This window comes from Vicugna pacos, chromosome 20, assembly GCF_048564905.1.
Source record: "Vicugna pacos chromosome 20, VicPac4, whole genome shotgun sequence".
Classification (NCBI taxonomy): Eukaryota; Metazoa; Chordata; class Mammalia; order Artiodactyla; family Camelidae; genus Vicugna; species Vicugna pacos.
In genome coordinates, this window is record NC_133006.1 from 24,063,562 (window position 1) to 24,077,785 (window position 14,224).

The 14,224-nt window shown below is 53.9% G+C and overlaps 1 protein-coding gene across 9 annotated transcripts; it reads left to right on the forward strand.

Moving 5' to 3' along the window:
• The first annotated feature begins 117 nt into the window (after window positions 1–117).
• CCHCR1 (coiled-coil alpha-helical rod protein 1) lies at window positions 118–12,395 on the forward strand. 9 transcript variants are annotated; one of them, XM_072945386.1, is made up of 18 exons: window positions 134–220; window positions 1,276–1,342; window positions 1,421–1,634; window positions 2,876–3,179; window positions 5,195–5,358; window positions 5,479–5,614; window positions 5,797–5,907; window positions 6,106–6,255; window positions 6,726–6,836; window positions 6,922–7,028; window positions 9,490–9,602; window positions 9,770–9,815; window positions 9,962–10,098; window positions 10,236–10,424; window positions 10,521–10,622; window positions 11,458–11,609; window positions 11,719–11,890; window positions 12,048–12,395. In XM_072945386.1, the coding sequence occupies exons 2-18, from the start codon at window positions 1,327–1,329 to the stop codon at window positions 12,239–12,241; spliced, it is 2,418 nt and encodes an 805-aa protein (XP_072801487.1). In that variant the 5' UTR covers window positions 134–220; window positions 1,276–1,326; the 3' UTR covers window positions 12,242–12,395. The 9 variants fall into 9 exon arrangements, with proteins under 9 accessions (XP_072801481.1, XP_072801487.1, XP_072801485.1 ...); XM_072945379.1 differs by lacking the exon at window positions 134–220 and adding an exon at window positions 273–480; XM_072945383.1 differs by lacking the exon at window positions 134–220 and adding an exon at window positions 790–976.
• The last annotated feature ends 1,829 nt before the right edge of the window (window positions 12,396–14,224 follow it).

The following is a 14,224-nucleotide window of genomic DNA, read 5'->3' on the forward strand; positions in this document are numbered from 1 at the left end:
GCCAGGGCGCGGAGATGCCCCTAATGCCTTAATTGGGCTGGGCTTTAGACACTACTGCGCCTGCGTGCACTTCTTTCCCTCCTCCTTCCGGGGTAGTACAGGGCTTTAGAGCGGCCCGCCAACCTGCCCGCTTTGCGCAGGCGCGGTCTGGAGCGGAGGCCACGCCCGGGATCTAGGTGTAGGGGGTGTGGCCAAAGGGCAGAAGGGTCTCTCGCGCTGGGTAAGGGGCATTCGGGGAGAGTCGGTTGGGGGCGGGAAGGGGCTGTGAAAGGGTTGCAGGGGTGGGTTCAGGGGTCCACAGGGTGAAGAGTACAGGGGCCGGGGGAAGGAACAAATGAGGTGGTCAGAAAGCCTTCGAGCTCAGCGTCCAGCAGAGTGAAGACTCAGGAGTATCTGGGGAAGAGGAGCGAGGGAGAGCAGGCTATTGAGTTGAGGGATGAGAGTGAGGGGCCAGAAGAATTCCTTCAGGATGAAAGCGAAGTAGGATGTGGGGAGGAGGGTAGGAATCCCAAATTGGGGGAAAAATAGATGAATTCGGGTGGGAGAGTGGGGAATTTTTGAAGAGCCCTCTCTATGCTCTAAGTCTCTGGAGAGGCTGATGGGCGACAGAAATGGAACCTGAGGGGACAGTAGAGAGAAACTGAGGAAAGTTGCTGGAAGGGTTTGGATGAGATGTCAGGAAGCTGACTTTCCTGCCAAGGGGTCTAGGCTGCCTGGATCCCCCCCTCCCCCCGGGGTCCTGAGTAGGCATCCTGCCCTACTTTTGGCCACATTCATCTGGGGCCAGGCTTGGGCCAGTGCTTTGAGAGGGAAGGATCCAGGAGTCATGGCTTGGTGGTGTCTGGATGGGCTTCCTCAAGGCCTTGCTGAGCCATGGAGAGAACTCTGGAGATTGGGCTCACAGCCCCTGCACTGCATACCTCCTTTCTCACCTCCATCCAGGAACGGCAGAGACTGTAGAAACTTAAGGAGGATGGTAAAGGCACTGCCCAGAATTCTAAACATATGAGTAAAACCTAAGAGCCTCTCAGCCTGTTTCAGTACATTCTCTCCATCTCATGGCTGTTGCTGTAGTTCTATCAGGAACCAAATTGAGAAAAGCAAGTTGATCTTCGAGTATTTCCTACTTCTTTTGGGAAGGAGGAAAAGAGGAGTTAAAAGTTGATGGACCTGGCTGCTATTTAAGGATTATGACTTTGTTATTGTTAGGAGCGCTCTCTTGGGAAGGTGGCCTGAAAATTAAGTTGGAGTGTCCTTGTTTCTCCTATTGTCCAGGGGAACATAGATGGCTGGACACAGAATCTAGAGACTTCAAATAATGTGGAGATGTTTCGACCTTCAGGTCAGTGGGACCTGGCAAGGGGACTGGTGATTGTGTCTCCCTGGGGAACTGACCATCTTTGTCCTTGCGATTCCTCAGGTTCCACTGGGCTGATTCCCCCATCCCACTTCCAAGCTCGGCCCCGTCCAACTCTGCCAAGAATGGCTCCCACTTGGGTCTCAGACATTCCCCTGATCCAACCCCCAGCCCATCACGATGTCTCAGAGAGGCAGCCAGACAACCAGAGACTTCAAGTGACCATGTGGGAACCGGAAGTTTCTGGCAAAGGGCAGGAGCCCAGGTGGAGAGGCAGGTAGGAGTCCACCGTGGCTGTTTTCTCAGGCTTGCTCGCCAGTGACCCTTCTTCAGTGAGATAGATTTCTTACGCTATTTCAGCCCTTAGTTCCGTGATTTGTTCATTTTTAAGTAAGAAATTGTTGGTGCCTATAATGCGTAAATAATCATAAGGCCATGTGTTAGCTGCTAGGGACAGGGGTACCAAAAATGAGTAAGAGAGATCCTGATATTAAGGAGTTTAAAATCCTAAGGGAAGAGATAGCTTGGTCCGCAGCTGATATATTAAGCATAGTGTAAAACAAGAAGTGTGGGCTGGGCATACAGACCCGGTGCTGTGGCGGTGTGCATTCATTCTGATGGAGTTGGCTGTGCTATTTGTCAACGTGCTGTCTGTTAAAATTCTTATTCTTGATGTTTCATGTGGGTCTTTTCCCAAATGGACTGGAACATCATTTTCTGCCATTTTGCTCTCAAGCAGAAATGCTGATGGATCTACCTTGGACCCCACCCTAGAGAAGGGTGCATGATGATGCAAAGGTAGCCCTGGAGTGAATGTCAGGAGATGGAGACTCTCCGTGGCTAGTTTGGCTACCAGTGAGGAGTCTTTTGACCAGTCACTTAATTACTCTAGGCTGCAGATCTCTGCCACTTTTTAAAAAAAGTCCTGTGGTCCTGGGCCTCAGTGAGGGAGCTGTATCAAGAGCCATGTCATAAGCGGCTTTAAACTTTATGTGACACCAGTAGGCTGTGCTCTCCAGAGGTTGGGAGTATGTAATTTATTGAGGTGCTGCCCTCAGACTTCTCACGCAGTATACCTGACATTCAATAAATGATTTTAATGAGCGCCTGGCCTTGCTGTACTGATACTGGAAGCTGTGACCTTTCTTTGCACCTCCCTAACTTTTCCTTGCCCTTAAATCAGAATTCAGAAGTCTCCGAGTGTCTTTCCAACTTGGACTGTGTCACCTCATAATATGTGCATTTGATGTTTAACATATCTGCCTATGTATTGCCCCCAAGAGAGCATGTTCTGTGATCTCAGCTAGCCTTTAGGTCCTGTGGGCCCAGGTATGCTTAGTGGGGCCTGGATGAATGTTGATGCTGGTGGAAGTGCAGAGATCCCCAGGGCCCAGTTTCATCCCCTGCCATCTCCCCACTCAGGAGCAGAGGGAGTCTCTTCTTCTCCTGTCTCCATTTATGCCTTGGCCACTCTCTTGGCATGAGACAGGTCTCACCTGTGCTAACCTGTCTTCGAAGGTCCGTGGAGCTACCTGGGTCGCAGGCCCTGAGCCAGCAGGCTGAGCTGATCTCTCGGCAGCTGCAAGAGCTGCGGCGGCTGGAGGAGGAGGTCCGGGTGCTGCGGGAAACCTCGCTGCAGCAGAAGATGAGGCTAGAGTCCCAGGCCATGGAGCTGGAGGCTCTGGCCCGGGCGGAGAAGGCCGGCCGTGCTGAGGCCGAGGGCCTGCGTGCCGCCTTGGCGGGGGCTGAGGTTGTCCGGAAGAACCTGGAAGAGGGGAGCCAGCGGGAGCTGGAGGAGGTTCAGAGGTTGCACCAAGAGCAGGTGAGTGTGGGTGTGAGAAGGGTTCAACTTCTCAACGTGAACTGGGCAGGAGCTCCCCAGCAGAGAGCAGTGATGAGATGTTTGGTGAAGGTGAAAAAACTGGTGCCCTGGAAAGAAGGAGGACTTGGGTGTGTTGGTCTTATTCAGACTGCACTTTCCCCCAGGACTCAGGTGACCTCCCACCACTTGAAGCCCTCCTTCCCCTTCCAGTAGGAAGTAGTTTGTCTTCCTACTTTTCTCTAGGTACCCAGTTCATAAGGGAGCACTGGGAAAGGGGAAGCAGAGTCCTAAGGTGGGCTGGAAAGGGGAGATTATTCAATCAGCAAGCATTTATCTCTGCTTGCTCTGTGCCATCCTGAGACAGGAGCTGGGACACTGGGGTGAGCGAATTAGCCCAGTCCCTGCCCTCAGGGGTGGATCTGACAGCCTAGTGAGGGCACACACATTCAAGGCTTAATTTAATCCTAATTCATTCATTGCCATTGGGAGAAGTGCCATGAAGGAGAAGGACAAAGGAGCCCTAACTGGTCTGGGGGTTTCCAGGACGCCACCCTAACCAGTTGACGTGTGAGGAAGTAAAGACATTGAAAGAAAATATGGGTGAATACCCATAATCTGGGAATGGGAAAGCCTTTCTACCTATGAATCAAAATCCAGAGCCATTAAAGTTTGACATACTGACTTTATAAAACTAAACTTAAGAATGACAAGATAAAAGTAAAATTAAAGGACCAAATAAAGGAGGGAAGATTATTTACAGCTCATATCATAGGAAGAAGCTAACATCCCTATTCTATAACGTGTGCCTAGAAATCAGGATGGAAACACAGCAGTCCAGTCAGAAAATGAACAAAGGAGATCATTTGAAGAAAAATATATAGGGCCTTTAGATTCATGAAAGATGCTTAGTGATAAGAGGCTGACATCTGTGCACTAGGAGTGGCTGGTGGGGCGGCCTGTGGGGCGGCAGTGGGGCTGGTGCAACACTGGGCAGCACGTGGACGGGAGGAGGCCCGAAGGGCTTGAGTGCAGGCAGTGAGGGGGCGCTGGGTGCTGGGGTGGAGTGTGAGGCCTCGGGCTCTTCAACTTTATACTTTACCTTAAGAGCAATAGGCAGCTGTCGAAAGATTTTAAACAAGGAAATGACATGATTGGATTTGTATTTTAGGTCTAAAAGGACCACTTTTGTGATTTATGTCCAAACAGCTCACTGTGACGGGGTTCTGGAGATAGGACTAGAGGCCGGCAGGCAGGAAATGGGGGCAGCCACTTCCCTCCTTCACCGGCCAACCCCTGACTCCTTCAGCATCTCTGACACCCTTAGCACTGTCGGAGGTGCCGTGAGAAAAGGACAGGCTCCCTGTCTTCCTAGAGCTTCCTTTCAAATGGAGGGAGGCAGGTAGTAAGCACGTGTAGAAGCAAGATGGTGTCATAATGATAAAAATGCAGGAAGGGCCTGAACAGGTGATGGGGCCCAGCGGGAAGATCAGGATTAGAGGCCTGGTGAGGCCTTCCCGAGGGAGTGACATCACCTGAGATCTGAGGCGCTGGGGGAACTCAAGCCTCCAGGTTGACTCCAAGGTGGGAAGGAGCGGGCTTGTTGAGGGGACGATGGGAGAGCGCTGTGGCCGGAGTGCCGTGGGCAGTGGAAGAGCGACAAGAGACAGGCTTAGAGAAGTGGGCAGAGGCCAAGGAAGGACACTGGCCTGCACACTGTGGTAAGTAAGCCACTGGAGGGTTTTCAAGACCAGTCAGGAGACGTTGCCGTTGTCCGGGCCAGAGATGAGAGTGGTTTACCCAAGGTTGGTGGCTGTGGAGATGAGAGGAGTGACAGTACTTGGGGGGAGAACTGGCAGGAACTGCTGATGGATTGGAGAGTGATGGGGGCGTGGGCCCCCCAGGCTGGTCTCTGTTTTGCCATGCACAGTTGGGTGATTTCCTGGGTGGTCGTCTGAGGTCACATGTGGTGAGAGTGAGGGAGCTCACCTCTGCTGAGCCCTCCCTTCTCTCTGCAGCTCTCCTCCTTGATGCAGGCTCACCAGGAGGCTCTTTCCAGTTTGACTAACAAAGCAGGGGGCCTGGAGAAATCTCTGAGTAGTCTGGAAACCAGGAGGTCAGGGGAAGCCAAGGAGCTGGCCGCAGCCCAGAGGGAGACTGAGCTGCTTCGGAAACAGCTGAGGTGAGTGGAGGGGGTGGGTGGCTGGAGGGGAGCCCAGCAGTTGGTGGGTTGGTGGGTGGGGTAGGTTTCCAGCCAGGGTAGCCCCACTGAATGGCTACCCTGTTCCCACCCCAACCCTAGCAAGACCCAAGAAGACTTGGAGGCTCAGGTGACCTTGGTTGAGAATCTAAGAAGATACGTAGGGGAGCAAGTCCCTCCTGAGGTCCACAGCCAGACGTGGGAATCAGAGCGACAGGAGCTTCTAGAAACTGTGCAGGTACAGGGCATGAGGTGGGACAAGGGCTCCGGTTCTGGGAAAGGGGCCTCTGGAGAAGAACACAGACCCCTGGAGAGAAGGCAGTGCTATACAGGGAGGCACAGACTGGCCACTGCCTGAGGGCCAGCTGGGAGCCCAGACAGAGGCGTCTGCCCTCTCTCTCCCTCCACCCCGACCCGCAGCACTTGCATGAGGACCGGGATGGTCTGCACACCACGGCCGAGCTGCTGCAGGTGCGAGTCCAGAGCCTCACGCACATCCTCTCCATGCAGGAGGAGGAGCTGGCCCGGAAGGTAGGCCCCTCATGCCCTGGGTACCTCCCTGCGGGCGGGAGGGGTGATGTGCCACAGCCAGAACCTGTTGGCGTCCCTCCTTCCCACGCCTCTTCTTGCTGTGGCTCCTGCTGCGTGGGCAGGATAGAAGAGACAAACCCACCTCCTCCCTCTGCTCCCCGGGGAGCTCACAGTCTCCTCTCTTCCTCCACCCTGCAGGTTCAGCCGTCAGACTGCCTGGAGCCTGAGTTCACCAGGAAGTGCCAGTCCCTGCTGAAGCACTGGCGGGAGAAGGTGTTTGCCCTCATGGTGCAGCTGAAGGCCCAGGAGCTGGAGCACAGAGGATGCGTGGAGCAGCTGAAGGGGCAGGTCACTTGACGCTCTTTCTCCCCACGTTCTCCCCCTGCCCTCCGCTCCTGTGCTCCTTACGTAAGGGATGACATTTAGTCAGTAAATACTGAGTGGTTCCCATGTGCTGGCGGCACAGCCCTGAGCAAAGGGAGACAAGGACCTGTTCTCAGGGGCCGACATTCTGTGAGTTGGGCCAGCCTTGGGTAAGATGGTCAGTGACGGCCTTCCCAAGTTGGTGACAGTGTCCAAGGATGGGTGGGTGGCATGAACAGAGGCCAGGCGTCCTTCTGGGTGGGTCACAGGGTGGCTCCTCAAGGTGTGGAAACATGGAACATGTTTCCGGAAGGAAACCCGGACTCAGACTCCATTCTCGGGAATGGGAGCTTCTGGCCTCCCTGCATGGCCTTCTTTCAGAGACCTCTGCCCCTGGTCCTTCCTTCCCAGTGCCCCCACTGCAGCTTTCAGCACTGCCTCCTCTCCTACCCCAGGTGGCAGAGCTCCAGGAAAGAGCTGAAACTCAGAGTCAGGAGCAGGCCATCCTGCAGCGCTCCCTGCAGGACAAAGCTGCAGAAGTGGAGGTGGAGCGATTGGGTGCCAAGGTCAGTGTCTAAGACAGGTGGAGGCTGAGGGAGGGCCGGGGTTCCCCAGCGGAGGGCACCCTTTCCTTTACTGGATCCTTCCTAGGCCCTGCAGATGGAGCTGAGCCGTGCTCAGGAGGCCCGGTGCCGGAGGCAGCAGCAGATGGCCACAGCGGAGGAGCGGCTGAAGGTCATGGCCAATGCTGTCAGCAGGTATCTGGGACAGAGGGTGGGTGGAGAAGGGTTTCTGCTTCTCCCTGGCTCCCTGGGCACCTTGGAGTTTAAGAGCCTCAGGCAGGAGGGGCTGGAGAGCTGGCTGGGTGGAGGATGTAGGGCTGGAGGTACCTGGTCCTGTAAAAGGCTCTGTTTGTTTTTTCCTGGGGCAACCCCTGCACATTCACATCAGGGTCACTTGTTATGACTCCCACCCACTGCGTGTTTGGCTGGAGAAGAGGAAGTGTTTCCCCTGGCGGTTAGTAACAGCTTGAGTTCAATAGAGCTCCTGGAGGGTCTCCACTGTCAGAACTGTTTGAGGATGGGGCGTGCAGACTCTTTAAAATTGTACAGACGTGCCCTGTTCAGTTGGAAAAAAATTAATCTATTTATTTTAAAGCTGTACACCCACAGGCAGCCCTTGTTTTGTTGTATTTGGCTTTTTGCTTCACAGATACTGTGTTTTTTTTTTTAACACATTGAAGGTTTCTGGCAGCCCCGCGTTGAGCAAGTCTATTGGCACCATTTTCCCAACAGCATTACTTTTTAATTAATGCTGCTTGTTAGTGTTTCGTTGTTTTTTTTTTTTTTTAGACATAATGCTATCGCCAACTTAATAGGCTACAGTATAGTGCAAACATAACTTTAAATGCCCTGGGAAACCAGAAACTTCGTGTGACTCGCTTTATTGCAACATTCACTTAATTGCCATGGTCTGGAACTGAACCACAATCTCTCCGACGTCTGCCTGTACTTGCTTACTAGATATTCTGTCTCAAATGTATGCCAGTTTCCTTTTTAATGAATTGCAAGCCTGTCCCTGAGACCAACTTCCTGGGTGTTTCCTTCACAGCTGTTCTATAACCTTTAGAAAGACCTCTAAGGAGAAACACAGGTTTCTTTGCACTGGTAACAACCCCTCCTCTGCTTTGGATGTGGGGGGCACTGGGGCGGTCCACTAGAGCACTTAGCAGGGTATCTGGCTCGTCATCTGTGCCCTGTAAATGTTCACTGTTACCATGAGGCTCTTCTGGATGGATCACATAACACTTTTTGGCTTAGCCAAATTGTGATGCAGGATGGGTCCTCACTCGCCATCACCTTCTGTTGGACTAGTACCTTGAGGACTAATTTAACTAAAAAAAAAAATCATAAAAAATTTCAAACACACACAGCATTAGAGAGACTAGTTATGATGAAGCACCACCCAGATTCACTCCACCCCACCTGCCTCCTACCTCCAGGAGAACAGAAAGATACGCCGTGGACAGGCTTTTACTTTGGTACCAGGACATTACTGAAATGGTTCTTGGTAATGATTTATTGCCAAAACATCCACAAGGCTTAAAACAACCCAAATTTGGATTGTTGCCCGGTTTGTTAGTCTCTAGATGGCTTATGGATCTTTTCAGGGAAGGGCTTTCAAAAGAGTCACTGTAGGTGTTGGAAGCATCCACTCCAACAATTTTCAGGTAGAAGTGATCTCTGCTATGCTGCTAGGGATACAACCTTCAGCCTTGTCATCTGCTTGTTTTCCTGTTGGTGCAGGCTTGCACTCTCCTGGGGAGTTCCAGCCCGGCCCCTGGTTGCTGCCTGGTTGTAGTCCTCCCTGGGGGCCTGCTTAGACTTTTCAGCTTTCCTGAGCCCTGTTGGTCCTGCTTTGGGCACAGCCAGCTGGTAAAGCACTTGGCCTTCATTGATATCAGGGATTTGCTGAAAAGGATAACTTTGATCTCTGATACATAGGCGTGATCGAAAAGCAGACTGTGAGAAAGAAACTTCACAGGTTGCTTGATAATATACACATTTAATGCCTTCTTAGGGTGAGGGTCGCTTAGGAAACTGATGGAAGCTATTGGCTTCATTCTATAGAAAAATGCACATAAGTTCATACATCTCAAACGTGGCATACAGCTCCAGGAGATTCCCAAAAGCCAGAGACATACTCAGGGGCCTGCAGGTGAAAAAGTCTAAATCAGCTAGAGATTAGCCCACTTTAGGGAGCTTGTTTTAGCCCCCGTGGAATCATTACTGGATGCTTTACCGTGTGATGGCACCTGGGCCCAGATAAGGTGCGACCTCTGTGAACCTCATTGTTTTTCCTGCAGTGCTGTTATTAAAGATGCTGATTGCTAGGACCCAGATGACAAGCTTTCTGTAGGTTTTGGGACCAGAAATAGCTGTGTTTTTCTTATGAGCAACTGTATGACTTTTATCTGACGGTCACTACAGGGCTTAATCTGTCAAGTTTTCTTTCATGACTAGCAGGGCACAAACTTGGGGCCTCTGCTTGCCTAGGGCACAAACCTGGGGCCTCTGCTTGCCTTCAGCTTCTCTTCCCCCTGCTCTGATTCCTGCTTCCCGGCTTTCCCCATGTACACAGCAGTACAGGATGGAGAAGGTAAAGTCCTTTTGGAAGTGAGGTGGGGTTGATGGGTCAGTGACCCTGTTCCTGCTCCAGCTTTCAGACCTGGTTCCAGAGCACTGTGGCCGAGGTGGAGCGGGCCACGGCCCGGCTGCCCAGCATCAGTGCCCGAGTCAGCTATGCCGTCCGCAAGGTCCACACCATTCAGGGTGGGTAGGGCAACTGCCGATCGCGCCCTGCCCCTGCCCCACCACTCCCTCTCATCCTATATCCACCCACCTGCCTCCTCCTCCATGGTCCAAGCACCCCCTTTTCCATTCCTCCTCGTCTCCCCTTTTCTGCTCCATAAATTCATCTCTACCCTTTTCTCCCCCAGGCCTGATGGCTCGAAAACTGGCCGTTGCTCAGCTGCGCCAGGAGAGGTGTAGTTTGGGCCACTTGGAGGTGGATCGGGGAGGGGGTGGAGCTTTAAGGTATTGGTTGCTGGGACCCAAAACAGCGAGGATGGGGACTTAGGAGTCAGGCAGCTGGGTGATCCCCCTGACTCTGTTTCTTGTCCCTGTCTCAGCTGCCCCCCACCCCCACCGGCCAGGGACATGAGCCTTGAGTTGGAGCAGCTGCGGGAAGAGCGGAACCGCCTGGACGCGGAACTGCAGCTGAGCGCCCACATCATCCAGCAGGAGGTGGGCCGGGCCCGGGAGCAAGGTACGCCAGGTCCCAGAGTCACTGGAGTCACCAAGCTCGAGCAGGGGCCAGAGTGTGAGCCTTGGGGTTGAGGAGGAAGAGGGAAGAGCTGGGGCCTAGGGCATTGAGAAGCCTGAGGGGGCACCACATTCTCCCAGGGGAGGCGGAGCGGCAGCAGCTGAGCGAGGTGGCCAAGCAGCTGGAGCAGGAGCTGCAGCGCACCCAGGAGTCCCTGGCCAGTTTGGGGCTGCAGCTGGAGGCGGCTCGCCAGGGCCAGCAGGAGAGCATGGCGGAGGCTGCCAGTCTCCGGCAGGAGCTGACCCAGCAGCAGGAGATCTACGGGCAAGGTGTGCAGGAGGGGGCGTGGGCAGACTCATCAGGGGTGGGAGGGAACCGTGAACCAGAGTCCCCGGATAGACACTCCGTGTGCACCTCCACCCCAGCACTGCAGGAGAAGGTGGCCGAAGTGGAAACTCGGCTGCGGGAACAGCTCTCAGAATCAGAAAGGAGACTGAACGAGGCTCGGAGGGAACACGCCAAGGCCGGTGAGATTGGCCGGGGTGAACATGTGTTTCCAGGATGTCATGAGGCATGAGGTTATTTTAAAAACATTTTTTAAAATAAATTCGAAAAACATTTTTTCGAAGAGTGCCAATCCTGGTGGAATTGGCACCAATAAACTCTTCGGTGGTAAACACACCCATAGAGCCAGCACTCAGATCAAGCAACAGCACGTGACTAGCCCTGAAGCCCTCATCCCCTCCCAGTCACTCCCCTCCACAAAGACAACTACCATCCTGACATCTCACACCAGCAGTGACCCCCAGCTTCTCACTGGGGAAAATTTCAAACACCTAGCCAAGTTAAAAGACTCATGCAACGGATACTCATGTACCTTCTCTGATTAGAGGCAGTGGTTAATATTTGGTCACATTTCCTCTCTATCTGTGTATGCACACACATTGATATATACATTTCCGGGGAGGAATCATTGAAAGTAAGTTACAAACATCATGACCATTTAGCTGCATTGCCCACAACTAGGATTGTTTCCTATATAACCTCAATACCATTGTTACACTTTAAGAAAATGAACATGAATTACATGAAATCTGATATCCAGTCCCTGTTCAGATGTCCCCTAAGGGACTCCGGGAAGGTTCGGGGATTGGGGGAGGTACTTTGGATTCACAGGATCCTAAAGCATCAGCCACCCCTCTGTAGGGAAGAGACTGAAAGCCACAGAGCATCAGTGGCTCCCCGTGTTACAGAGTTGGGGACCCAGTGTTCCTGTCCATCCTTCCAGGCTTGTTTTCATGCTGCCTCATGGCCTCTAGGCCACCCTACACCCGTCCCCTCTGTGGCCTGGCTTTCCCGTAGTGGTTTCCCTGCGCCAGATCCAACGCAAAGCCACCCGGGAAAAGGAGCGGAACCAGGAGCTCCGGCGCCTGCAGGATGAGGCCCGAAAGGAGGAGGTGCAGCGGCTGACCCAGCGCCTGAAGGAGCTGGAGCGGGACAAGAACCTCATGCTGGTAGGAGGCAGCAGAGACTGGGCCCTTGTTGGGCTGGTTGGGGGCAGAACTGTGGACAGGGGAGGGCGCTGTGCCCGGGCTCGGTGGCGTTTAACCTTCTCCTTCCCAGGCCACCTTGCAGCAGGAGGGTCTCCTCTCCCGTTACAAGCAGCAGCGACTGTTGGCAGTTCTTCCTTCCCCACTGGATAAAGGGAATCCCGTGGAGTCCAGCCCCGGGTGCCCAGGGTCTTCAGCGCCTGCACCTCCAGCAGCGGCCCTCTGCACCAAGGAGTCCATCAGAGGTGAGGGGCTGAGGGTGGGGGACTTCAGGAACGTCTCCTCTAGATGCTCTGGAATGCACAAGCCTTGTTCTCTGTGACCCTTAGATGCCCACAGCCTCTCTTATCCACGCCCACTGGGGCCAGGAGCCTTCTCCCTCATCCCCCTCACTTCCCGCAGCAGCCCCGGTCTTCTGCACTGTGAGTGCTCCTGAACGCCTTCTCTTGTCCGCCTCCTGTCCCTCTGGGCCTTCTCTCTCAGGATCCCTCTCTGTCCTGCTCGATGACCTGCAGGGCCTGAGTGAGGCCATTTCCAAAGAGGACGCTGTTTGTCAGGATGATGACCAGAACTCCTCTACTTCAGCCTGCCTCTGAGCAGCTGGGAGGACCGAGAGGATGAGGGTGGTGGAGAAGTGGGTCCGGGAGGGGCCAGGCCGGCTCTCTTCACCCTCCAGCTCTCCTTGGCGACACCAGCCACCAAGATGTCTGAGAATTCTCCTGTGGCTCAATAAAGATGACTACAGTAGAACCGTGGTTTGGACAGTTCTCTCTGGGAACATAAGGGAGTTTTCTCCCTGCAGCCTGTCCTGTCCGGAAAATGTAGGAAGTGGTCCCCCACACAGCTCTTTTTCTAGATGTTTCTTTTTTCAAAAGCCCTTTCTGAGGCCACTAACAAAGTTTTTTCAAGAAGCTCCAGGTTTTTTGTTTTTGTTTTTATTCTCAACTTTTGTTTTTAAACTCTTTGCCTCTGGAAGATGACCAGTGCAGGGAGGTAAAACATTCACATGTTCATTTGGCATCACAGAGCCAGGCAGGTCCTGGCTCGGGCCACCGCGGCGGGCTGGATGGCTGGGTCCCTGCTCCTGTGGCACTCACGTGCCGGTGGGACAACAGACAAGTACTTAAGTGAACAAACCAGCATTTCAAACAATAGAGGAAGAAAGTTACAATGACATGACAGAAGCTGGCTCTGTGGGGAGGGGCGGCACGAGCTGAGGGGCCAGGCAAGGCCTCTCTCAGGAGGGACGTTGTGCTGAGACTGGAGTGAGGTGAGGAGCAGGCTGTGCAGCCACCTGGGTGCCCTGTTCCTGCCTGGTGAGTGAAGGCCAGAGGGCACGCACAGGGTGGGCAGGCGCAGAGGCCAGAGAAGCATGACAGAGGATGCTGTGGGAAGAGACCAAGACCTGGTAGAGCTTGGGTTTTACTCTTAAGTCAATAGAAAGTCCTTGGAGTACTTTTAAACAGGGAAGCAGCCACTAAGTTCGATTCACTTTTTTTTTAATGGAGGTACTGGTGATTGAGCCCAGGACCTCCTGCATGCTAAGCACCAGCTCTACCACTGAGCTATTACCCATGCCCCCCACCCTGTGGTCTTTGTGTTTTTAAGAGATCTGTTGGCTGGCTGTGGAGGATGGTGTTTTTTTTGAGGGGGTGTGGAAGCAGGGAGACCAGCAAGGAGGGTCCTGGGGAGACTGGGAAGAGGCAGCTCCCCAGGCTGGGGCGGTGGCAGGTGGGGGTGGGGGAGGAGGGGGGGGTTTCCAAATGAAGGTTTCCAAAGTGGGCCACAGGGGGCAGCAGTGTTCCTTCCGGGGAGCAGACGGGGGGGGGGGGGGGGGGGGAGGGGGGACAGCCTGGGGAGGAGTCCTGTTTTGGACATGTTACTTCTGAGAGGCTCAGGAGACCTCCAGGCAGAGGAGTCCTTGCGGAGGGAAGGTTCCAGGGGGGTTGCTGAGAGCCGCAGACAAGACCTAGACTGACATCTGAAGGATGAGGGGAAGGAGAGGATGGGCACAGAGAGGTGGCGCCAAGACCGCAGGAGGGGCCAGAGGGGCGGCAGGGAGGATTCCAGGGGGAAGAGGAAGAGGCTGAGAGGACAGGGGAGCTGAGGCAGCGTCTTCCTGAGCCTCTTGGGTGTGACTGATGAAACCAGCCCTAGGGTGGGGAGAAGGAATCAGGATGTCCTTGAATTTCCTTCATCTGCAGTCACCCCAGGTGCTCCTGGATGAAATTCCTTGGCTGTCCCTGTGTGCCTGAAGAAGGCACACCCTGGAGAGAGCACACGGGGTCCTAAGGGGAGCGGAAGTTCTGGGGAAAGAACTGAGCCCCAAGCAAGAAGGTTCAAATCAGGATGAGGTGGGAGAAGCTTGGTGTACCAGCTGAGACCACCCTGGCTGCATCCCAGGTGTTCCAAGGGAGCACCCCATTCCTCTCCTCCTTGTCCCCTGCAATCACCCATCCCCTGCCTGGCATCCTGCTTCTCAGCCTGTGTAATTAGGCTGCTTCCCCACGCATGGTTTGCTCTCATTCCTTGCCTACCAATGGCTTCAAGGGATGAAAGGTGGAAGTCCCTATGATTAT